This window comes from Patagioenas fasciata, chromosome 9 (assembly GCF_037038585.1).
Source record: "Patagioenas fasciata isolate bPatFas1 chromosome 9, bPatFas1.hap1, whole genome shotgun sequence".
Classification (NCBI taxonomy): Eukaryota; Metazoa; Chordata; class Aves; order Columbiformes; family Columbidae; genus Patagioenas; species Patagioenas fasciata.
In genome coordinates this window covers 1,977,713-2,002,717 of record NC_092528.1, presented here as the reverse complement: position 1 = coordinate 2,002,717, position 25,005 = coordinate 1,977,713, and the positions used below count along the sequence as shown (strand labels likewise).

The window sequence follows — 25,005 nt, the reverse complement described above, 5'->3', positions numbered from 1 at the left end:
ATTCTATTGGGAGTCCAGTGTTATTTCATTTTTTTGATGTTTTGCTGTTTTTCAGTTGGCCTTGGGCCTCCCTGCCTTTTTCACTTCTAATTTCTGTTGCTGGGACCAGCTCTTCAGGACCAGGGTGCTCTCTTCTTTTGGGCTGTCTGTTCAGCACAACTGGAGTTATGTAGGGGATTGTACTGAATATCATATATTTTACTTTATGTATAGCTTAGTATGTATATTTTAGTATATTATTAGTAGTAGTGCATTATTTTTATTGTCTTATTCTTTTTATTTTATAAACACACGAGTTTCTCCCTTCCCTTTCAGTTCTCTCCCTTGTCCCACCTGGGGACTGCGAGCAGGATGTGAGAAGCTGTCATGGTCTTAGTTGGTGGTTGTGGTAAAATCATGAAAAGAAAGGGCAGTAGTAGCTTCAGAAAACTTGAAAATCACTTTCTAAGATGATGGCAATTTCTTTTTTTTTTTTTTTTTTTTTGTTGGTAGAGGGAACAGCATGAAAAAGGAAAACCGTCAGAAACTGCAGCTCTGGATGTCCAGAGTGGACAGCAGGATGAAGAAATGTCATTCTGAGTACAGTGCTGTGGTCATTCGGAAGGACTCTGGATCAGCAATGACTTTGTGATTCCAGGAACAGCTGGTGAGGATGGAGAGATAGCAGCACAGGTGGGGACACACTGGGGTGACAACAAGGTGGGGAAGCGCATGGGGTGTCTACAGCCTGTAGGGAAACAGCCACAGGCCTGGGACAGTGTAGGATGGACTGTGGTGGACATGGCCAAGGACACTGGCAAGGCTGAAGGTCCCTGAAAGAGCCAAGGTCTTTGTCCCCTTGGCTATGGCTGATGTCCCTGACAGCGAGGCCTAAGAGGAGACACATGGTTGTCATGGCCATGGCACCCCATTGCCTCCTTGCACCCCCAGGGAGTGTCACACCATTGTCCTGCACTGGGCATCACACTCCCCACATCCCCAGGAAGAGCCCTGAGCCACACGTGAGGGACAGGATCTCCCTTCCTAGGGGCAGGGGCTCAAGGCTTGGCCATTGTCCTTCATCAAACAAACCAAGGGTTTTCTCAGCACCAGAGCTGCTGCACTTTGCCTTTGCCTGATGCAATCACTGTCTCCAATTCTCTGCACTAACGAGTCCCCGGGGAGGCTTTGTCAGTAACAGCCCTCAGTGGGACCCATTAATGCTTCAAGGTACTTTGGAGTTTTCTCTGACTTGGACTTCTTGAGCAGATTCTTCAGTCTGTGCTTGGTATCTGAGGTTCATGCACTCAGCACCAAATTCACCATGGGGCTCATTAAAACACAGAAAACCCTAAGGAGCAATGCTTCTTTCTGTAATCTCATTCAAATCTTTAAGACTTGTAGAATTACCTGGAGAGGTTTCAATGGGACACTTGCTGATGAAGATTTCAAAGAAGATTTCATAAAGGAGGGTTTTTTTCTTTCAAGGGTGTTTTCTGTCATTTTTCATTGTATAGAAGAAGTGACAGCAGCATTCTACACTGGACATTGATCCAGAGGGTCTCCTGAAGACATCTGCACAGGCAGGAGAACAGTCCCTTGAGGCTGGACACTGTATGGACACCCTCGCTCCTCACCCCCCACCCCCAGTCTGCTGGTTCCCTCATTGGCCACCAGAGACTTGCATCACTTTTCCTCACATCAGACTTCTCCACTGAGCTCTGCAGGAGATGCTGCAGCTCCTGTGCACCAGCTCCTCCTGCTCTCCTGTGCAAACACTGCACAGTTTAATAAACAGTAAAACACTTTCCTCAGCTGTGTGTGCAAGCTGGATCTGATGAGGTCCACCATCCACAAGGCACATCCACACAAGAACTATTTTTAGACAGAGAGATAGGAAAGGATAGATAGAAACACAATTAACTTGCTGTGTACCATGTTGATTAGACCTCTGAAGCCTGGGGTAATTTGTAACTGCCTGAGGCTCAAAGCAGAAACCAGACAGTGGAGAGGCAACTGAATGACCAAAGAGCAAGTGGAGGAGGAAACCTGAGAGCACTGGGAAGGGCGAACATCCAGACAGACTGTTGGAAAGATGTCCTTTGACATGGACATTTAGTCAGGAGAGGTGGAAACTCCTAAATGACAAGGGAGATGAAATAATAGCGTGTTGGTAATAGAAGTACAGGGGAAGACCGATATTTCTTCTCCTGCCTTTAGTACACGGCCTGGTGATTCACTTTTTGTCCTTTTCTTTTTTTAGTTAATATGTTAAACAAACCACCACCAAGCCCACACAAACAAACAAAAAACACCCTCAAAAACAAACAAACAAAAAACAAACAAACAAACAAAAAACACAACAAAAATATAAACACGTCCACGTTTCCAACAGACATCAGTCATTAGTTGTCTCACCATAAACAGCCAGTGCCATTTTAGGGGACCCATTTTATCCGAGGTGCTGGCCTGGGATTGGCATCTATCACAGAGGACCTGGGGAGACCAGAGCACCTTGCAATGCAGTGGAAGTTAGGCAAGGGTTCCCAGGGCATCTACACTGGCACCAGGTGTTTGTGTCCCTGGAGCTGAAGACATTTGTGTCCTAAATCCATGCCCAGTTCTGGAAAACTCTTAGTTTTTCAAAGAAACAAATCCACCAAAATACTTAAAAAGAAAATAAAAAATGTTTAATATGTAAGAATGTAATGTGTGCCATAGGAAAAATCAATATGTAAAAAGCTATCCATGTAGCTGAGGACATGTGTGTCTTATATCCATTTCTAGTTGTGGAAAACACTTTCCTTTTTGAAGAAAATAACTCCCCAAAGACTTAAAAAAAAGGAAAAGTACGTTGAAACCTTCCTTGGCTTTGAAACTTTGTCTTCAGTTCATATTTTAACTTTCATTGACATTAACTGACATCGGATGGGCCTGCAGGCATGAAGCCAAGACCATTTTGTGTCATGCATAGAGCCCCATGCCCTCTAAACCTTCCCTACCCAGGACTCCTCACACTTGGCTTAGAGCGAGTCACACTGAGGTGTTGGCTGGGTTTAGATGTTGGTTTAGATGGTCACCTACAGCACAGGCGCATTCATGCCGCTTAATCATCTCCTCTGCTCCCGTTAGAAACAGAGCCCAACATCCCAATGGGATCATAAGAGAACTGAGGTTGAAGGGACCTCAGGAGTCTGCAGTCCAACCTGTCAGAAACTGGGTCAGAACAAGGTGTTCAAGCCTTCATTCAATCAGAGATTGAAAACCCGCAAGGACAGAGGCTGCTCAGCCTCTCTGGGTGACCTGCGACAGCACTTGGCTGAGCTCCCAGGGCAGGGGTGTCAAATTCATTTTCACCGGGGGTCACATCAGCCTCACGGTTGCCTTAAAGGGCCGAATGTATAAATGTAGGAGTAGTTAAATTTATACAGTCCTTTAAAATGATGTTCTGCCATTTGAGGGTAACCATGAGGCTGATGTGATCCCTGGTGAAAATGAAGTTGACACTCACCTCCTAGGGAAAAAGCTTTTCCTTATGTCCTGGCTGAACCTCTCCTCTTTCACCTGCCACCCGTTCTCTTTTGTTCTTCTGCCACACACCATGGTGAAGAGCCTGGCTGTGTGTTCTCCATGATCTCCTTGTTGGTATTGACAGGCTGTGATGAGGTCCCTGTCTGCCTTCCCTTCTCTGGGCTGGACGAGCCCAGCTCCCTCAGCCTCTCCCCACAGGCCAAGTGCTCCAGTTTCTGGCTGTCCTGAGGCCCTTTGCTCAACCCACTTCTGCTTGCCAATATCTTTCCTGAACTGGGATCTGAGATCTGGATGGACTATTCCAGAGAATCCCTTCCCTCCACCTCCTGGCCGTGCTCCTGGTGGCACAGCCCAGGGTGCTCCTGGCCTCCCTTGCACCAGGGCACACGCTGCCTCCTGTCCAGCTCCCTGCCCACACAGACCTTTCCCACAGAGCTGCTCCCAACCAGACATCCCCAGCCTGTGCCATTGCCAGGTGAGTCTCCTGCAGGGGCAGACACTGGTGTTTGTCCTGCTGGGGTTTCCTGAGGGTCCTCCAAAGACTTGCTCTCCTCCTTGAACCCCTTCATTGAGCATAGAGGCCTGGGAGATGGTTTCAGTAAAGACCCAGGTACAGAAGTCATTGAGCCCCTCAGTGTCAGTGTCTGCTGTTACTAAATTTCCCTCTTCACTCAGTAGCAGCTCTGTGTTCCCTTTCTTCAGCCGTGGTCTCTAACACAGCTGTTGAAGCTCTTAGTTTGCTCTTGACTTTTCTTGCAGCCGCCAACTCCAGGTGAGCTTTGCCTTTCCCAAAGCCATCCCTGCACAGTAAAGCCAATGTACATGTACTCCTTGTCTGTACCTGTCCTTGCTGTCACCCCTGGCAGCAGCTTTGTGGCCCCTGTCTGCACCTTGTGCTGTGACAGCCCAGCCCTGCTGCCCCACACGTGGTCCCACAGCCCCATGGTGCAGGTTCAGCACAGGACAGGGTGCATTCGGGGTGGGGAACGGTCTCCTGACTTGATAGCCAAAGCAGTCCTTGGTGCTTTGTCACCCCATGGCCTTCCTGTTGGGCAGCCTCTCCAAGCTCCTGGAGAGGTTGTGTCACCTGTGGGGTCACAGACAGCCCTGCTCCAGGGTCTGCCAGGGTCTGGGCCAGGAGAGAGTCTGGGCAGGGCTGTCCATTCCCTGAGACAGGCCCTGAGCCCAGCAGGAGGATGGACATGGCCTCACAGGGAACCTTACCCGTAAACCTGGGGTGCGCGGCCAGTGCTGGAAATGGCCCATGGGCGATGGCCAGTGACTGGGGGGTGATGAAGGCCCTGGGCCACCTTCCTGGTCTGTCCATGTCACCAAGGGCATAGAGCAGTCTCCTCTCTCCTGCACCTGCATGTCTTTGATCCCTTCCAGAAGCCCTGGCTCTGCACCACAACCCCCTGGTGTGAGTCTTCACCCTGCATGGTCATGCACCACGAGATACACGCTGATGTTTTTCACTCCCAGGTACTTTCCAGCCCAGTCCAGTTCTCTCAAGGTTCTGCCACCTCCCCTGCCCTCTCTCCACCACCAACACCCTCTCCACAGCAAAGCCCAGTCAGGGCTGGTCCCACAGCAGTGCCCATTGCGGGTGCTCTGGGCAGTCACCCCACAGCCTCTGCCGCTCTGAAGGGCACAGCAGCTCCTGCAGCTCAGAGAGAAGTCACCCCAGAGGTGGGCGAACAGTCATGGTAAAAGGAAAAGGAGGCACCTGTGTCATTTACTCTCCTCTCCAGTACATCCTGAGAGGTCTGCAGCCCCTCCATGCCATCCCCTCTCCCCAGGCCAGCACAAAAGCCCTGGCCCTTGAGGACCTCAAGAGCTCTTACTGCTCCAGGCACAGAGCAGCCTTCCCAGAGCTGATGCAGCCAGGAAGGTGTTTTCATGTCACATTCCTTCTAACTATTCTGAGGATGGATCTCAGACTGAAAACAAACAAAAAAAGCTGTTGTAGGTTCATTTATTTCACTTACATACAATGAGAAACTCCCCATTTACACAAAGTGTCTCAGTCACACAAAATGTGAGGATACTTAATGGGATGAAAAGTGACATAACTTTGAAGATGACAACATGTGGGGAAAAGGGAAAAAAAAAGTAGAGAAAGAAAAACAAACTTAGCCTGTCATGATGTACACTGGAGCTCACTGCAGAGAAAGTAGGCCGTCTATGGCTGCTGAAAACATCCAGTAATCAGCTTCCTCAGAGCATTCTTGAGCTCCTGGTTCCTCATGCTATAAATGAGGGGGTTCAATGTTGGAGGTACCAGCGAGTACAGAACAGACACCAGTAGGTCCAGGAATGGGGAGGAGACAGAGAGGGGCTTCAGGTAGGCAAATGCACCAGTGCTGATAAACAGGGAGACCACGGCCAGGTGAGGGAGGCAGGTGGAAAAGGCTTTGTGCCATCCCTGCTCAGAGGGGATCCTCAGCACGGCCCTGAAGATCTGCACATAGGACACCACAATGAACAAAAAGCATCCCAAAACCAGGAAACCACTGAAAGCAAGAAGCCCAGCTTCCCTGAGGTAGGAGTGTGAGCAGGAGAGCTTGAGGATCAGAGGGATTTCACAGAAGAACTGGTCCACAGCATTGCCCTTGCTCAGTGGCAGTTAAAATGTATTGGCTGTGTGCAGCAGAGAATAGAGAAACCCAGTGGCCCAGGCAGCTGCTGCCATGTGGACACAAGCTCTGCTGCCCAGGAGGGTCCCGTAGTGCAGGGGTTTGCAGATGGCAATGTAGCGGTCGTAGGACATGATGGTGAGAACAGAATATTCTGCCGTTATAAAGATCAAAAACCAAAAGATCTGGGCAGCACATCCTGTGTAGGACATGGCCCTTGTGTCCCAGAGGGAATTGGCCATGGACTTGGGTACAGTGGTGGAGATGCAGCCCAGGTCAAGGAGGGAGAGCTTGAGTAGGAAGAAGTACATGGGGGTGTGAAGGTGCTGGTCCCAGGCTATGGTGGTGATGATGAGGCCGTTGCCCAGGAGGGCAGCCAGGTAGATGCCCAGGAACGGCCAGAAGTGCAAGGGCTGCAGCTCCCGTGTGTCTGTGAATGCCAGAAGGAGGAACTGGGTGATGGAGCTGCTGTTGTACATTTGCTGCTGATGAGCACGTGGCACTGTCACAGGATCAAAAGAAAGTGACAAGTTAGGGGAGACTTCTCTGAGCAAAATCAAAGCTATTTCTCACACACCCTCCCCCTGATCCACACCCCCTTGTCCTTTTCCAGACCTTCCTCCAACTCTGTGGCTGAGCCCTCGTGGTTCTGTCTGCAGGTGCCACAAGGAGCAGGGTCTGTGTCCACTGGTTCTTTGCTTGGAGCCCCCGGCCCTGAGGGCAGAGGCCTTGCTGGGTGGGAGAGGAGGCGAGGGGGCTGCTCAGAGGAGGGATCTGCACTGCAGGGGATCATACACAAATCTCTGAATTCACCCTTTGACTGCATTTCTTGTTTGAGTTTCATCTCATTCATTGATCCTGTCCCTTCTGCCAGGAGATTTTCCTCCTGGGAGGTGTTCCCCTGTCCATGTCTCTTCCCTGTCAGCACTCACAGATCATCCCACCGTCTGTACCCTCACCCTGGCTCTCTAGATCCTGCCTGTTCACAGGGCACTGCCTGGGGGCATCTTCCTGTTTGCAGGTTGGAAAAAAGGACAGGTTCAGCTGCTGTGATGCTCCTGCTGTCCACAGGCAGGGGAGTGGCTGAAGGGATGTTCAGAGGCTTCTGGCAGATGAACTGATCACTCAGAGTTGCAGTTCAGGAGTCTCAGTGACTTGCTAAAACTTGAGAGCTTCTTTTACATTTATCTTTTCCTACAACCTCCCTCCCCTGAGTCATGGAAGAGATAACTAAAAGCTCCTTATCTTTTTAGTAATATCTGTAGAGATCTTCTTGAAACGTCCTATTGTAAGAGGTCTGGAGTGAGCAACCCTGATTCACAGAGAACCCAACAGCAGAAGGACCTTGCCCTGCCGTGGGTCACTCCTTCCCCCCGCAGCTTCTCCCCTCAGTGTTGTTGGGATCTCCCTGGGCAGCCTGAGCGCTGACCCTGGCAGGCAGCAGAGTACCTGCCCTGGCACAGCCCTGGGGTGCAGGGACCCTACTCTGCAGGACAGGGCTGGGCACCCCTGGGTGCTCCCCAGGCAGTCATCCTCAGCAGAAGGTGCCATCATGCCCTTTCCCACTGACAGTGCAGCAGGGAAGCCCTGCTCTGGAGTGTGTTCTTCTCTGCAACAGAGATACTGTGAGAGAGACCTGGCAGATCCTGCAAACTGTGTCATGTGCCGCTTTCAGGACATTCCTTCAGGAAAAGCAGTTGCATTGTCCTACATGCAGAGACTTACCGTGTTAGGACTGTGAAGATTTGTCTCTCAATAATCCCTTAGCAACCAACCACCTACATTGCCTTTCATATTAATTTTCACCGGGGGTCACATCAGCCTCACGGTTGCCTTCAAAGGGCCAAATGTATAAATGTATGAGTAGTTAAATTTATACAGTCCTAAAATCACATTCGGCCATTTGAAGGCAACCTACTGGAAGGCAGGAGGGCTCTGCAGAGGGATCTGGATAGACTAGAAAAATGGGCTGATTCCAATGGGATGAAGTTCAAAAAGGCCAAGTTCTGGGTCCTGCACTTTGGCCACAACAACTCCCTGCAGCACTACAGGCTGGGCACACAGTGGCTGGAGAGCAGTCAGGCAGAAAGGGACCTGAGGCTGCTAATTGACAGGAAGCTCAACATGAGCCACCAGTGTGCCCAGGTGGCCAAGAAGGCCAATGGTATCCTGTCCTGTATCAAAAATAGCGTGGGAAGTGAGGCCACACCTGGACTATTGTGTTCAGTTCTTACCCCCTCAGTTCAGGAAAGAGATTGAAGCGCTGGAGTGGATCCAGAGAAGAGCAACAAGACTGGTGAAGGGACTTGAGCACAAGCCCTATGGGGAGAGGCTGAGGGAGCTGGGCTTGTTCAGTCTGGAGAAGAGGAGGCTTAGAGGTGAGCTCAGCACTCTCTAGAACGACCTGAAGGGCAGTTCTAGCCAGGTGGGGATTGGGCTCTTCTCCCAGGCAGTCAGCAATAGGACAAGGGGGCATGGACTTAAACTCTGCCAGAGGAAATTTAGGCTGGAGATTAGGAAGAAATTCTTCACAGAGAGAGCGGTCAGGCATTGGAATGGCTGCCCAGGGAGGTGCTGGACTCACCGTCCCTGGAGGTTTTTAAACTGAGATTGGACATGGCACTTAGTGCCATGATCTAGTAAACAGACTGGAGTTGGACCTAGGGTTGGATTTGATGATCTCTGAGGTCTTTTGCAACCCAGTCCATTCTGTGATTCTGTGATTCCCACTATGAAGAAAACCTCCACCATCTCTGAAACCACCCTTTGAGCACTCTCAGGCTACTCCTGCACTGCTGCAGCCTCACCAGCGCTGCTGGCCCAAAGCAGCCCAGGTCCCTCAGCATCCCACACCATGTGCACAGGTGCTGAACCTGCCTTGGCAGAGCCCTGCACTCTCCAGTTCCTCCCTGCTTCTCCAAACTGGGAAGCCGCACACTGGCACACACCCGTGTGTGTGGGGTCACACCAGTGCTGAACAAAATGGGATGAGAACTGTGACTCTGTGACTCTGTAATTCTGTGATTGTGACTCTGTGACTCCGTGACTCTGACTGTGGCTCTGTGACTCTTACTGTGACTCTGTGACTGCAACTCTGTGACTGTAACACTGTGCCTCTGTGACTCTGTCTGTGTGACTGTGACTGTGTGACTGTGTGACTGTGATTCTGGCTGTGACTTTGTGACGGTGACTCTGTGACTCTGACTCTGTGACTCTGTGACTGTGTTTCTGACTGTGACTTTGTGACGGTGACTCTGTGACTGTGAGTCCGTGACTCCGTGACTGTGAGTCTGTGACTCCCTGACTCTGTGGCACTGTGACTATGACTCTGGCTGTGACACTGCGACTCTGTGACTGTGTGACTGCTGCCCTGAAGCTCTTGAGGTTCACTAGAAGTGGATGAACCTCCAGAAGGGTCTATGGGGCACCTAGAACCTGGGTGGGTTCCCCATGTTTTTTGGGGCACCTAGAACCTGGTGGCCCTTCCCAAGCACCCTTGGACCACTCAGACCCAAAATGTCCCATCCCTGGACCCCTTGGGCCACCCGCACCCAACATGTCCCCTCCTGGTGAGGTAGGACCTCCTGGTTCTGACCCATCTGCCCGTTGTCCAGACCTACTCAGGGCTCTTTTGTGTGACCATCAACCACTACAAGTGGCTGCCCATCTACAACGCCGAGGTGGTGGCCGCCTACCAGGGCAAGAAGTGGAGTGAAGCTCCTCCCCACATCATCTCCGACTTGAACAGTCTTACCAGAACATGCTGATGGGTAGGGACCTCCTGCTGGGACCCCAAACTTGAAGATCCCACCCCAAAAATGGGTTCTGACCTAGACCTGGTCCTCACCTGGAGGATGGAGAATCCCATCCAAGATGCCAAACATCTCTTCGAACTTCATCCCTCCTCATATGGAAGAGGGTGAACCCCAAGATCCCAAACATCTCCCCTAATGTCATCCCATCTCTCTCCTCCTGGCAGATCATGACAACCAGTCCATCCTCCTCACGTAAGTCACTGCCCCTCAGGGCCCTGATCTTGGTGTCCCCAAAGTGTCCAGGAATGGGACATATTGGATGCAGAGTTGGGACATTATAAGTCTTGGTGGCCCAAAGTGTCCAGAGATGGGACATGTTAGGTCTTGTTGGCCTAAGGGGCCCAGGAATGGGACATCTTTCCCTGAGTAGCTCAGGGGAGACAGGAATGGGAAATTTTGGATCTTGATGGCCCAAGTGGGCTGGAGATGTGATAATTTGAGTCCAGGGATGAGATACCCTGGGTCTTGGTGGTCTCACAATGTCCAGAGATGGGACATCCAGGCTCTTGGTAGCTCAAGTGGTCCAGAGATGGGACATATTGGTCTTGGCAGCCCAAGATGCCTGGACATGGGAAATCTTGGTCTTGGTAGCCAAAGGGGTCCAGAGGTGGGACATCCTGGGTGTTGGTGGCATCACAGTGTCCCAGGACGGGACATGTAGACCTGGGTGTCCCAGAGTGTCCAGAGATGGGACATTTTAGGTCTTGGTGGCCCAAGATAGCTGCAGATGGGATATCTTGGGTCTTGAGATGGGACAACATTGGTCTTCATGGCCCCAAAGTGTCCAGGAATGGGACATTTTAGGTCTTGGTGGCCTAAGGGGCCCAGGGATGGGACATCTTTCCCTGAGTAGCCCAGGGGATAGAGGGATGGGAAATTTTGGCTCTTGATGGCCCAGGTGGGCTGGAGATGGGACAATCTGGGCCCAGGGATGAGATATCCTGGGTCTTGGTGTCCTCATGAGGTCCAGAGATTAATCATAGTGTTTCTTGGTAGCCAATGTGGTCCAGGGATGGGACATCTTGGTCTTGGTGGCCCAAGATGACTGGACAGAAAGCATCCTGGTCTTGGTAGCCAAAAGGGGTCCAGAGATGTGTCATCCTGGGTCTTGGTGGCCTCACAGTGTCCAGTGATGGGACATCTAGACATGGGTGCATCAAAGTGTCCAGGGATGGCACATTTTAGGTCTTGGTGTCCAAAAGTGTCCAGGAATGGGACACCTGGGGTCTGGGATTGGACATTTTATGTGTTGATGACCTAAGGGGCCCAGAGATGTGACATCCTGGATCTTGGTGGCCCAAAGTGTCCAGGGAATTGTCCTGTTGGCCTGGGTGGTCCAAGGGTTGGGGAATTTTAGGTCTTGGTGGCCCAAGGGGGCTGGAGATGGGACATCTTGGGTCCAGAGATGGGACATCTCTGGTCTTGGTGTCCCCAAAGTGTCCAGAGATTGGGTCTTGGGTCTTGGTGTTCTAAGGGGTCCAGGGATGGGACATCTTCGGTCTGGTTGGCCCAAAATGTCCAGGGGTGGGTCATCCGGGGTATGGGATGGGACATTCTTGCTCTCAATGGCCCAAGGGGTCCAGGGATGGGACATTTTAGGTCTTGACTACCCAAAGTGTCCAGGGATGGGACATGCTGGGTCTTGGTGGCCTCACAGTGTCCAGGGATGGGACATCTTGACCTGGGTGTCCCAAAGTCTCCAGGGATGGGAGATCTTAGTTCTTGATGGCCCAGAGTCTCCAGGGATGGGACATTCCAGGTCTGGGATTGGACATTGTATGACTTGGTGGCCTAAGTCATCCAGAGGTGGGAAACCTTTGTTGGAGAATGGCTTGGAAATGGGGGACGTGGGTCTGCAGAGCGGTTGTATGAGCATAGCCTATTCTGAAGGCCTTAGCATAAGTAGCAAGACTGGGCCGCAGTGGGAACCGCTGACTGTTTCAGTAAAATCAGCAAGGTCACTGAGACCTTGGCAGAGTTTCACAAACAGCTATCAAGAGCACTACAGTGTAGAATAAGCATAGCTAGCAGCTGCAAGTAGGAGGACCATGCAAATGTGGCTGTTAGAGCTTAAGCCAATTGGTAGGTGACAGGTATGCATAATTATCATGAACTGTATAAGTATATGCTATTCGGGCTAATAAATCGAACTATGCTTTATCACTCATATTGAGTCGACCTGTGTGTTCCTCCGCCACTCAAAAATCCTGACCTGGGTGGCTCAAGGGGGCTGGAGATGGGACATCTTAGGACTTTGTGTCCCACATCCTGGGTCTTGGTGTCTTCACAGTGTCCAGGGATGGGACATCTTGGCCTGGGTGGTCAGAAGGGTCCAATGGTTGGGACATTTGAGGTCTTGGTGGTGCAAGATGTCTGCAGATGGGACATCCTGGGTCCCAAGATGGGACAACCTTGGTCTTTGTGGCCCCAAAATGTCCAGGGATGGGACATCTTTGCCTGGTTGTCCCAGAGTTTCCAGGGATGGGACATCTTGGTCTGGGTGGTCCAAGGGTTGGGGCATTTTAAGATCTTGGTGGCCCAAGGGTGTCCCAGAGTGTGCAGGGATAGGACATCTTGAGTCTCAGATGGGACATCCTGGCTCTCGGCGGTCCAACAGTTCCAGGAAAAGGACATTTTAGGTCTTTTGGTGGCCTAAGGGGACCAGAGATGGGAGATCTTGGCCTGGTTGGCTCAAGGGGGCTGGAGATGGGACATCTTAATACTTGGTGTCTCCAAAGGGTCCAGGGATAGGCCATCTCCCTAGGGGTGCAGGGATGGGACATTATAGGTCCTGGTAGCCCAAGGGGCCCAGGGATAGGATATTTTACGTCTTGGTCACCTAATGTATCCAGGCATGGGACATCCTGTGTCTTGGTGGCCACATAGTGTTCAGGGATGGGACGTCTTGGTCTTGGTCACTTAAGGGATCCAGGGATGGGAAATTTTGGCTCCTGATGGCCTCAGAGAGTCCAAACGTGGGACATCTTGTTGGCCTAAGTGGTCCAGGGATGAGGCATCCAGGGTCTGGTTGGTCCAAGGGGGCTGGAGATGGGACATCTTGGGTCCAGAGATGGACAACTTGGTCTTGGTGGCCAAAAGTGTCCAGGGATGGGACATAGCGGTGGTGAGAGTGGCCGTGTCTCTTCTTTCACTGGGACCAGGCCACGGTGGGGTGACCGCCTCCCTGCCCTGTATTTAAAGGGGTGCCTGGGCGGGCTCCTTTGTGACATCACAATGCCCCACTGTGGCAGTTGCACAACCCCCTGAGATCCAGAGCCTTCAATAGGGCAGTTGATGGCTCCTTAGCACCTTTTGTGCTCCACTGTGCCTCTCCCCATGTACACACCAGGGTGGTACCAAGGTACTGGCAGTCACGTTCTCCCCCACCCTGGGCAGGCTGACTTCACCTCCACCAGCTTGATACAGGCAATTAACAATTAACTAATTAACACTTAAAGAACTAACACTTAAAGAGCTAACAGAGAGCTAAGCCTTAACCCACATCTCTATTGCCTAACCTTGCTTAGCTTTGTATAACTTATTGTACGAGAAACAGGAGTTTGCTGACACCTTGCAAAGATGAAAAACCTTGGGTGCATTCTTTGTGCATCCTTGGGTGAACTAGATAACAGAAACTTGGGCACAGGACAGGAGATACGCCAGTTCTAACCAGCTCAGCAGTCTGAGTCCCAGCCAACTCATCACACTGGACCAAAGGTCCCAGGTACAGAGAAGAGGACCCGGGGTCACGATCACTGCGCAGCTGCAACCAGGAGGAGCTGGAGGTGGACACTATGGAAATGGTCTTCCGGAACTCATTGTAATAAGAACTTCTTGGGGACAGGTTATGAATATGTATAGGCATTCCTAAAACTTTCATGAATATGTAACATTTTACTGCATTTAACCAAGCTCACAGCTACTGGAAATACACACGGGTATTAGGTGAAATTATTCCCGGTGTGTCCAGTGCTGTAAATACATACCTTCTTTACAATCTCAAGGGTTGCAAGGTCATTTCCACGTCTCACATGCACCTGCTGGTGGTCTTCCTCTGACTGCCAGGCGCATCTCCATGACAGTCCTGCAAGGTGCTAGGGCAGCAGTGACCTTGCAAACAACATTCAAGCTACGTGCATGTTGGTGGCTTATCAGTTCCTTAGGCACAGCTTTAATGACACACACACAGACCAGCCATGTGCCTGAAGGTGGCCGATCAGGTGCTCAGGTGGAAGTGACCTCAGAGCCACCATCACAACTTTGTGCCTCTTGCCGGCCCACAAGTCCCTGAGGCACCACAGACCTGGTCCCAGCAATGCTGCCCATCTCCTCCTTGGTCCTAACAGCTGCTCAATACCTGTAACCTCACGTCCTTCTTCAGATGGCCCGTGGCTGCTCCAGAATCACCCTATGTTGCCCCAGGGGGCCAAGCTGCTTAAGTATGGTAGGGAGAGGGGTTGGAGGTGATGGGGGTTGAGCATGGGAACGAGAGCTTTGAGCATGAGGTGTTCACTTTAGAGGTTAAGGGTTAGAGGTAAATTTTGAGATTGGGTTTAAAGTAGTGCATTACTGTCAGGGTGAGGGTTGGCATTTAGGGGTAAGGTTAGAGTTTAAGATTATTGCTTAGAACGCAGGTAAGGGCCTAACATGAATGCCACAGTCAACGTCACAACGGCATCACTGTTACCTGAAACCCTCCAGATCTTTCATCTCTCTTGGCCAAGCCATTCTTTCCTCTCCTCTCTTGACTCAGTTCACCTTGACCTTCCCACATCTGTCATCATCTTGGGAGCAGCTTTCTGATGGCCTTCATGACTTCTGAGTATTTGCCTTCCCGCTGCTGGTCACTCAGTTCCTGTGACAGAAGTGACCTCACAGCAGCGTCCAAAGGGACACAATGAGCTGCTGTGCTGCTGAGGTCCCTGCTCAGCCCACCTAGCAGCCCCGCACCACCCCTTAGGTCCCCTACTTCAGCTCACGCCTACCAGCTCATACTCCAGAAGAGCTCCCATAGGTCCTGGGAGACTTTTCCCAGTCACACGTGGTGCTTCAGCTGCCTCATGAAACTTTTCGTAGTTAGTTAGTTAGTTAGTTAGTTAGTTAGTTAGTTAGTTAGTTAGTTAGTTGGTTAGTTAGTTGGTTAGTTAGTTAGTTAGTTAGTTAGTGAGTTGGTTAGTTAGTTAGTTAGTTAGTTAGTTAGTTAGTTAGTTAGTTAGTTAGTCAGTTAGTTAGTTGGTTAGTTAGTTAGTTAGTTGGTTAGTTAGTTAGTTAGTTAGTTAGTTGGTTAGTTAGTTAGTTAGTTAGTTAGTTAGTTGGTTAGTTAGTTAGTTAGTTAGTTGGTTAGTTAGTTAGTTAGTTAGTTAGTTGGTTAGTTAGTTAGTTAGTTAGTTAGTTAGTTAGTTAGTTAGTTAGTCGGTTAGTTAGTTAGTTAGTCAGTTAGTCAGTTAGTTGGTTAGTTAGTTAGTTAGTTAGTTGGTTAGTTAGTTAGTTAGTTAGTTAGTCAGTTAGTTAGTTAGTTGGTTAGTTAGTTAGTTCTGGCATTTGCAAGCAACTTAAGTAATTGCTCAACTTTATCCAGTTTTGCAGCAGAAACTGCTACAGGGATCTCTGAAACAGTCTGATTCTTCACCCAGGATGTTAATAACTACCTTTATGAACAGGAAATAGGCCCAGGCACAGCAGGATCTGCCTGTCTCCAGCACTGTCTGGAATCCCACAAGAAGAAATCCCACACAAGTTGGGCAAACCTTTAATTTTTGCTGATTTTGGAGGTGGTTGATATTGAAGGAGGTTGACTTTACTCGATCGCTTGGTTTTGTGTTGATCCATTGTCTCAGACTGGTTTCTCCTGTTGTCTCTGTGGACGATGGGATGGGAAAGTCCTTGGAGCACCCAGGTGACTGAAGAGCTCTGGTTGCGCACCTGCACAACTTTGTTTCACCACCTCAAACCCCCCATCTCCTCCTCTCCCCCTTATCCCCTTGCATTTTGAATCACCCTGGTTTTGGAGCCGTCTGCTCTATTCCTTTCTACGTCTGAAAACAAATGTAAAGATGAAGGGAAAAACACCAGATTTTATTGTATATGTGGGCTTTTTTTGTGCTTCTTTCTCCTAGATGTGTGATTTGATTTAAAAAATATAACTTCAGAAATCAAAGAGTCGAGACTTGACTACTGAGTTCCACCTACCTCACAACAGGTGCCTGTGAGAGTTTGTATTCCCGAAGCTCCCTGTATAATCAATGGAGACAGGAGAAAACTCTCAAGGCTGGGTCCTCCCAACCTATAGCTGGCACGCAAAAGAAAAGTTACAAATCTCTTCCAGTCCCTTTTCTCCTGGTCTGCATTTAGGTCAGGACGTTTAATAGTAACAGCAATGAGCAACTGTTTGGAAGCAACTGCATTTCAATGCAGATGGATGGCAGATGAGACTGTGTGGAACCATAACCAATCTCAGTCATTATTTAGAGCACTAAAGAAGATGAGTTATACTTGTTCTCTATTCTGCCCTCCTATCCCCTTTCCTCAAGAAAGAGAGAGCACGAAGCTATGGAAGAAAGCAGGGGGTTATGGAAGAGGTGCTTGATACTGCTTATTCTGAAATCAATAGATACTCAGGGACTCCTAATCCAAAAAGGCAAGTACTGAAGAGTAGAAAGAAAAGCTTTCGATATACATTTGATATGATTTGATTTGATTTGATTTGATTTGATTTGATTTGATTTGGTTTGATTTGATTTGATGTGATTTGATTTGATTTGATTTGATTTGATTTGATTTGATTTGGTTTGATTTGATTTGATGTGATTTGATTTGATTTGATTTGATTTGATTTGATTTGATTTGATGTGATTTGATTTGATTTGATTTGATTTGATTTGATTTGATTTGGCTTGATTTGATTTGATTTGATTTGATTTGATTTGATTTGATTTGATGTGATTTGATTTGATGTGATTGGATTTGATTGGATTTGATGTGATTTGATGTGATTTGATTTGATTGGATTTGATTGGATTTGATTTGATGTGCTTTGATTTGATTTGATTTGATGTGATTTGATGTGATTTGATTTGATTTGATGTGATTTGATTTGATTTGATTTGATTTGATTTGATTTGATTTGATGTGATTTGATTTGATTTGATTTGATTTGATTTGACTTGATTTGATTTGATTTGATTCGATTTGATTTGATTTGATTTGATTTGATTTGATTTGATTTGATTTGATGTGATTTGATTTGATTTGATTTGATGTGATTTGATGTGATTTGATTTGATTTGATTTGATGTGATGTGATTTGATTTGATTTGATTTGATTTGATTTGATTCGATTTGATTTGATTCGATTCGATTCGATTTGATTTGATTTGATGTGATTTGATTTGATTTGATTGGATTGGATTGGATTGGATTGGATTGGATTGGATTGGATTGGATTGGATTGGATTGGATTTGATTTGATTTGATTTGATTTGATTTGATTTGATTTGATTTGATTTGATTTGATTTGATTTGATTTGATTTGGGGTCAAATCAATTTGGGTCCTCAAGGGACCCAAAAAGGGACCCAGGAGTTTGGGAGGGACCCAGGAGTGCCCCAGTGGACCCAAATAGGGACCCAGGAGTGCCCCAATGGACACAAATGGGGGACCCAGGAGTGCCCCAAGGGACCCAGGAGTTCGGGGGGGACACAAATAGGGACCCAGGAGTGCCCCAATGGACACATTTGTGCAATAAAAGGGATGACTTAGCCACAGAGGTGTGATAGATGTTTGGAACCAGTCTGCATGAATTTGGAATTTGGCAGGAATGGCATAAAATAGCTAACAGACTTTAAAATCCCCTGTGTTGAAGGAAGAATTCTTTACGAGTGTTTGATAAAGGTTGAAAGAAGACGACAAATTGTCTGAGAATTCCAGTTTAAACTGGATAGAGAAAAATCAGGGTGTGAGAAATGCTTGAAATACTTTATTTGTGTACTATAGGAAGACTGCAAGGAAGGAAAGAAGCAGAGAAGGTCTTGTAGAGCGTTTCACCCAGACTGTGGAATTATCACACTTGTTTTTTGCCGTGTTCCTGTCTCAGCATGATGAACTGAAATTCAACATGGGACCATCTGGTTTACATCCTCCACAAGCATAAAATTGGTTGTGATCCTGGGTTCTGGTAAGAGAACAATCTCACTGAGCAGCTGCTTTGCCCAATCCTATTTCTATTTTTCCATCGCTTTTTCTGTGACAACTCCACCTTATTCAAACTGTCCTGCTCTGACACCAGCTTGCTCTGGAAAATAGACTCTGTTTTCTTATCATTTGTCGTTCTGGGTTCCTTATGTTTAACTCTGGCATTTTACATGTGCATCCTTTTCTGCATTCTACATCTTCCAGCAGCCTCTGGGAGGAAAAAAGCTTTTACCACGTGTTCTTCCCATCTCACCACTTTGGCCATTGCATATGGGAGCTGTGTTATTCTCTATGCATGTCCTTCAGAATATGTTTCCTTGGAGACTAACAGCATGGTAGCGTTGCTGAACACTGTTCTGTACCCATTCTTAAATCCATTCATCTATGGTCTCAGAAACAAGACTGTGATACTGGCCCTGAATGAAGCCATTGCCCGTACAACAACACAGATTTTCCGCTAATCATGTGGCATTTCTGGACAGCAATTCCAGTGATCTGCTATCATATGCTAGATAATACCGATGCATATGTATGCAACCTCCAGACACAGATGACTCAGGAGATTTATGTTCTCGTTGGATGTTGTTAAGTGATAAGAAGCTCCTCTGCACACACAAGGAAGGCACTAACAAAGGCAGGAGAAGTAAGTCAGTTAATACCCTGCCCCGACTGCTCCCAGCACCATCACATGAGCCACCAACTCATCACAAGCCCACCTCCAAAACCAAGAATAGCACAGAGGCTCATTGGCAAGTGGGAACCCAAATTACAGGCTCTGAGGAATTAACATCTTGTTCCAAGGCTGCCCTGGGAGTGCCATCAGCCTCATTGTCCAGGTTTGAAGCCCATTGAGAGGAATGACTGAGAGCAGCTCTCTGGATCACCATTTAGACTAACAGGATTTTGCCTAGGGGTGCAGGACACATTCGGGTGCAGGGGAAGAACGTTTCTGGATTACACAGGACTTATCATGGGAAGTCTGGGGAAGGACCCCAACCAGTGCAGTCTGTCCTGTCTTCTCATTAAACTTAATTTCTAAATCTATGCTATGTGAGCAAATCTCTCCTCTGCGTGAATGTGTGAGTGTAGCGAGCAGAACAGGAGCAGGGGGTCAGACAGCCTGTATGTCATTGGTGCCAGCAACTGAGAGACCAGAGTGACCAGACATAAGAGTGTGTGTGCACATGTGTGTGACTGGGGGGGTCTGTACCAGTATCTGGAATGGGGCTGCAGCCCTGGGGGCTCATGTGTCCTGGTGTCTGCAATTGGCAAGACCGATATCCTGAGGAGGCTGCTGAGCAGACTGTTTGGGCCCAGGATCCACCCTGTTACAGGTATATGTGTAAAACAGACTAGACTAGACTAGACTAGACTAGTTCAGTGGGAAGAGGCCTACAATGATCATCTAGTTCCAAATACCTGACCCATTCAGGGCTGACCAAAAGATAAATCATGTACCAAGGACATTGTCCAAGCGTCTCTTAAACACTGACAGGCTTGGGGTATTGACCACCTCTCTAGGAAGCCTGTTCTGGTTTTTGACCAACCTTGATAAAGAGATGGTTCCTAATACCCAGTCTAAACCTTCCCTGACCAAGCTTTGAACCATTCCCACGTGTCCTATCACTGGACACCAGGGAGAAGATCTCAGCACCTCCCTGTCCATGTCCCCTCCTCAGGAAGCTGTAGAGAGCAATGAGCCTCCTTTTCCCCAAACAAGAGAAGCCCAGAGTCCTCAGCTGCTCCTCAGAGGACAATCCTTCCAGCCCTTTCACCAATTTTGTTGCTCTGCAATGGACACATCCAAGGGCCTTCACATCCTTGTTGTAATAGTATATGGGGCCCAGAACTGCACACAGCCCTCAAGGTGAGGCCACACCAATGTTGAATACAGCAGCATAGTCATGTCTTTTGACCACATGGCCATGCTGTTTGATGCACCCCAGGATGTGGGTTACTGTCTTGGCTGCTGGGGAACAGTGTTGCCTCCTGTTGACCGTGTGGCCAACCATCACTCCAGATCCCTTTCTGCAGGGCTGCTCTCCAGCCACTCTCTCCTAATCTACACTTGCACTCAGTGTTACTCTATCCCAGGTGAACAACCCAGCACTTGGACTTGTTCAGTTTCACGCCAAGTGCCGGGTTCTGCAGTTGGGTCACAACAACCCCATTCAACACTACAGGCTTAAGGAAGAGCGGCTGGAATCTGACAATGGAAAAGGACCTCGGGGTGTTGATCAGCACCCATCTGAACATGAGCCAGCATGTGCCCAGGTGGCCAAGAAGGCCAGCAGCATCCTGGCGTGCAACAGGAATAGTGTGGCCAGCAGGACCAGGCAAGTGATCATCCCCCTGTTCTCGGAACTGGTGAGGCTGCACCTCAAATCCTGTGTGTAGTTTTGGGCTCCTCACTACAAGACAGACCTTGAGGTGCTGGAGTGAGTTCAGAGAAGGGCAGTGAAGTTGGTGAGGGGTCTGGAGAACAAGTCAGATGGGGAGCAGTTGAGGGAACTGGGACTCTGTAGCCTGGAGAACAGGAGGTTGAAGGGAGACCTTATCACTGTCTACAAGTGCCTGAAAGGAGGTTGTAGCATGGAGGGTGTTGGTCTCTTCTCTCAAACAGCAAGTGATAGGACAAGAAGAAAGGGGCCACAAGTTGCACCCAGGAAGGTTCAGTTTGCATAATAGGAAAAATTTCTTCACAGAAGAGGTTGTCAGGCAGTGGAACAGGCTACCCAAGGAAGTGGTTGAGTCACCATCCCTGAAGGTGTTTAAAAGACATATAGATGAGGTTCTTAGGGACATGGTTTATAGCCAGAGTTAGGTTAATGGCTGGACACGATGATCTTGAGGGTTTCTTCCAACTTAAATGATTATATGATCTCACTGGGATGAGAAACATCATGGGGCAGCTCACCCATATGGAGTACCAGTATGGATGGATGAATGGGTGGATGGATGCATGCATGCATGCATGGATGCATGGTAGGGTGATCAGATACATAGATGGATTGAGACAGAGAGGAGCATCAACCTCCCTATCAGCCCAAGGGCTGGGATCAGCCATGGCAGGAACACAGGACCGTCCCACTGTGTCCTCTGCTCTTGTTTTCAAGAGATCCTTCACACCCGTTGCTGGCAGCCCTCTTGTGCCAGCCCCTCTCACCAGCACAAGACTCCTGCCCAGGAGCTCTTCATGCTGCTTCTGCTACCGCAGTGACAGAGCAGCCTGCCCTGAGCTGGGAATGCAGAAATAGGTTTCTGTGGGTCATTTATTCCCCCGTTGAAGCACAGAGCACTAGGAGCAGGCTGTGGTGCCTGAAAACCACAGTGAGATAGTTCAAGGCAGATCACTGAAGGTCCTTCACCATCTCCAGGAACACTGGGCACCCACAGATGGACAATCAAACCAGAACCGTGACATCGCATGTTGCCCCATGTCCTCCCCTGAGCGCATGAAAAACCCAAGTACAGCAGCATGGCCTTGGTGGGGGGGAAATTTATTCAGGCTGACCACAGCTTTGGAAGAGGAGCCCAAGCTCCAAATACAGAAAGTGAGGAAATCCCCTTTTACGGGTTGTTTCAAAAAGACGGAGCAAATTTCAGAGATACAGTGATTTCAAAATGGATCCATCTTTTTGAAACACCCTGTGTTACAGAGATCCAACACGGGAAGTCGTGGTCCCAGAAACAGGTAAACAGGTCTCTGGTTCCGAGAGGCTGGCTTCATGCCTCTGGAGAAGTTTTGTGGATGAAGAAATTCTTTGACAAACATGGTTATCACAGACAAAATGCACAGCCCAAAGGAGGATCCTGAGATGAATTGGAAAGAACTTCTGAAGAGACTTGGGTAACTAATTGCTGCTGACAGAAAAATGATTGAATCACTTTCTTCAGTGCCACTTTCAGCTCCTGGTTCCTCATGGTGTAGATGAGGGGGTTCACTGCTGGAGGCACCAGTGAGTACAGAACAGACACCACCAGGTCCAGGCTTGGTGAAAAAATGGAGGGGGGCGTCAGATAGGCAAACATGGCAGTGTTGGCAAACAGGGAGACCACGGCCAGGTGAGGGAGGCAGGTGGAAAAGGCTTTGTGCCGTCCCTGCTCAGAGGGGATCCTCAGCACGGCCCTGAAGATCTGCACATAGGACACCACGATGAACACAAAACACCCAAATCCTAACCAGACACTGACCACAAGAAGCCCAAGTTCCCTGAGGTAGGAGTGTGCGCAGGAGAGCTTGAGGATCTGGGGGATTTCACAGAAGAACTGGTCCAGGGCATTGCCCTTGCACAGTAGCAGTGAAAATGTATTGGCCGTGTGCAGCAGACCACTGAGAAACCCAGTGGCCCAGGCAGCTGCTGCCATGTGGACACAAGCTCTGCTGCCCAGGAGGGTCCCGTAGTGCAGGGGTTTGCAGATGGCAATGTAGTGGTCGTAGGACATAATGGTGAGAAGATAAAATTCTGCTGAAGCTAAAAAGAAAAACAGGAAGAGTTGGGCAGCACATCCTGCATAGGAAATGACCCTGGTATCCCACAGAGAGTTGGCCATGGACTTGGGGACAGTGGTGGAGATGGAGCCCAGGTCGAGGAGGGCGAGGTTGAGCAGGAAGAAGTACATGGGGGTGTGGAGGTGCTGGTCCCAGGCTATGGTGGTGATGATGAGGCCGTTGCCCAGGAGGGCAGCCAGGTAGATGCCCAGGAAGAGCCAGAAGTGCAAGAGCTGCAGCTCCCGTGTGTCTGTGAACGGCAGGAGGAGGAACTGGGTGATGGAGCTGCTGTTGGACATTTGCTGCCTCTCGACATAGGACACTGACCAAAGAAGAAAAGGCAGTGACAAATTAGGGGAGACTTCTCTGAGCAAAATCAAAGCTATTTCTCATACACCCTCCCCCTCATCTACACCCCCTTGTCCTTTTCCAGACCTTCCTCCAACTCCGTGTCTGAGCCCTGGCTGGTGCTGTCTGGAGGTGCCGTGAGGAGCAGGGCCTGTGCCCGCTGGCTGCCGAGGAGTCAGCCCTGCTCTGCAGTGCGGGGCATGGGAACGGGGGCAGGGGACAGTCCTGGGGTTCAGCTTTGTCAGATGAAACCAAAACAAGTCTCATCCTTTCCTAAAAAGCATTTTCTTGGTTGCAGCATCTCTGCACTTCTTCATGGAGCTTTCAGAAAACACACAGATGCTATAGGACAGGTTTCCATCCTGGAGGGAAGCTCGCAGCTTGGAAGGAAACCTCAACAAGACACACAAGAGTTCTAATGATGGAACTTGATTCAGGGAGACTCAGATCATTCCACAACCACACAGCCTGCATTGCCCACACCCCACAGGTCAGAGCAAAGCTGGACACATGTTCCCATGGACACACCTGCAGAAAAGGACCCACAAGATCAGGCTGTGACTCTGCAGCTGAAACTGCCATCCCCAGAGAGCCTGAGAGCAAGAACAAGATCCCAACAGCAGTGACCCAGAGCAGGGGAGCAAGAAGGACAATGCGGTGAGGGTAGGTGTGAGAGAGGCCAGGGCAGAGGCAGCCGGGCACTCAGACAGCGTCACCCTTCCCCAGCTGTGCAGCCACCTCCCAGACACCAACATTGCCGGGCAGCTGCTCTCAGCCCCTGTGCTCTGCAGAGGAACTGGAGCTCTGGCTGCACAGGAGCTGCTTCATGCCTTGGAGCCCCCGGCCCTGAGGGCAGAGGCTGTGCTGGGTGGGACAGGAGGCCAGGGGGCTGCTCACAGGAGGGATCTGCACTGCAGGGGATCACAGGGACTTCTCTCTGTTCTCCCTCCCATAGAATTCCAGGTCTAATTTCCTCTCATTTCTGATCATTCTCCCCCTGGGAGGTGTTTCCCTGTCCATGTCTCTTCCCTGTCAGTGCTCACAGACCCCATCCCACCCTCTGTGCCCTCCCCCTGGCCCTACAGATCCTGCCTGTTCACAGGGCACTGCCTGGGGGCATCTTCCTGTTTACAGGTTGGAAAACAGGACAGGACAGACTGAGGCTGACGGGTCCAGCCAAGGTGATGCAGGTGCTGTGCACAGGCAGAGGGGTGGTGAAGGGATGTTATGAGCCTTCTGGCAGATGTGCTGATCACTCAGAGTTGCAGTTCAGGAGTCTCAGTGACTTGTTTAAGCGTGAGAGCTCATTTTCATTTTCTCCTTTCCTGCACCCCACACCCCTTGAGAGAGGAAACTGAAAAGACAGGCTCAGGAAAGCTCCTTATCTGTCTGGTAATCCTTGCACTGATCTTGTCCTTGAGGCATCCCCTTGGAAAAATGCTGGGGGTGATCTGGAGCTGTGAGCAGCTCTGACCCACACAGCACCCTCTCCACAGCAGAAACACATTTCCTGCCCTATAGAGTTTGCTCCTTCATGCGACAGCTTCTCCCCCCACTGTTGTTGGGGTCTCCCCGGGCAGGCTGAGCGCTCACCCTGGCACGCGGCAGAGTCCCTGCCCCGGCACAGCCCTGGGCTGCAGGGACCCTGCTCTGCAGGACAGCCCTGGGCACCCCTGGGAGCTCCCCCTGCAGTCACCCTCAGCAGAAGGTGCCATGATGCCCTTTCCCATTGATGATGCCGCGGGGAAGCCCTGCTCTGGAGTATGTTCTTCTCTACAACAGAGATACTGTGAGAGAGACCTGACATATCCTGTAAATTGTAGGATGTATCATCTTTAGGGTCTCTCTCCAGGAAATGCAGCTGCATTGTCCTACAGCCAGAGACTTACCATGTTAGAACTGTGAAGATTTGTCTCATTGAATCCTCAGCAACGAACCACCTACATTGCCTTTAATCTCTCTCTGCCTGGCCGCTCTCCCGTCAGCATCTCCAGGCAGAGCCCCCAGCCCTGCTG

The 25,005-nt window shown here is 49.6% G+C and overlaps 1 protein-coding gene and 1 pseudogene across 1 annotated transcript; one reads left to right on the top strand and one right to left on the bottom strand.

Annotated features, from left to right (window-relative positions):
• Nucleotides 1-1,915: 1,915 nt before the first annotated feature.
• LOC136105107 (olfactory receptor 6E1-like) lies at nt 1,916-18,611 on the top strand (annotated as a pseudogene).
• A 3,265-nt stretch (nt 18,612-21,876) lies between these two features.
• On the bottom strand, nt 21,877-22,773 carry LOC139828675 (olfactory receptor 14J1-like). Its single transcript, XM_071812820.1, has 2 exons — nt 22,039-22,773; nt 21,877-21,912 (listed from the first exon to the last, which is right to left on the bottom strand). The coding sequence occupies exons 1-2, from the start codon at nt 22,771-22,773 to the stop codon at nt 21,877-21,879; spliced, it is 771 nt and encodes a 256-aa protein (XP_071668921.1).
• Between the last annotated feature and the right edge of the window lie 2,232 nt (nt 22,774-25,005).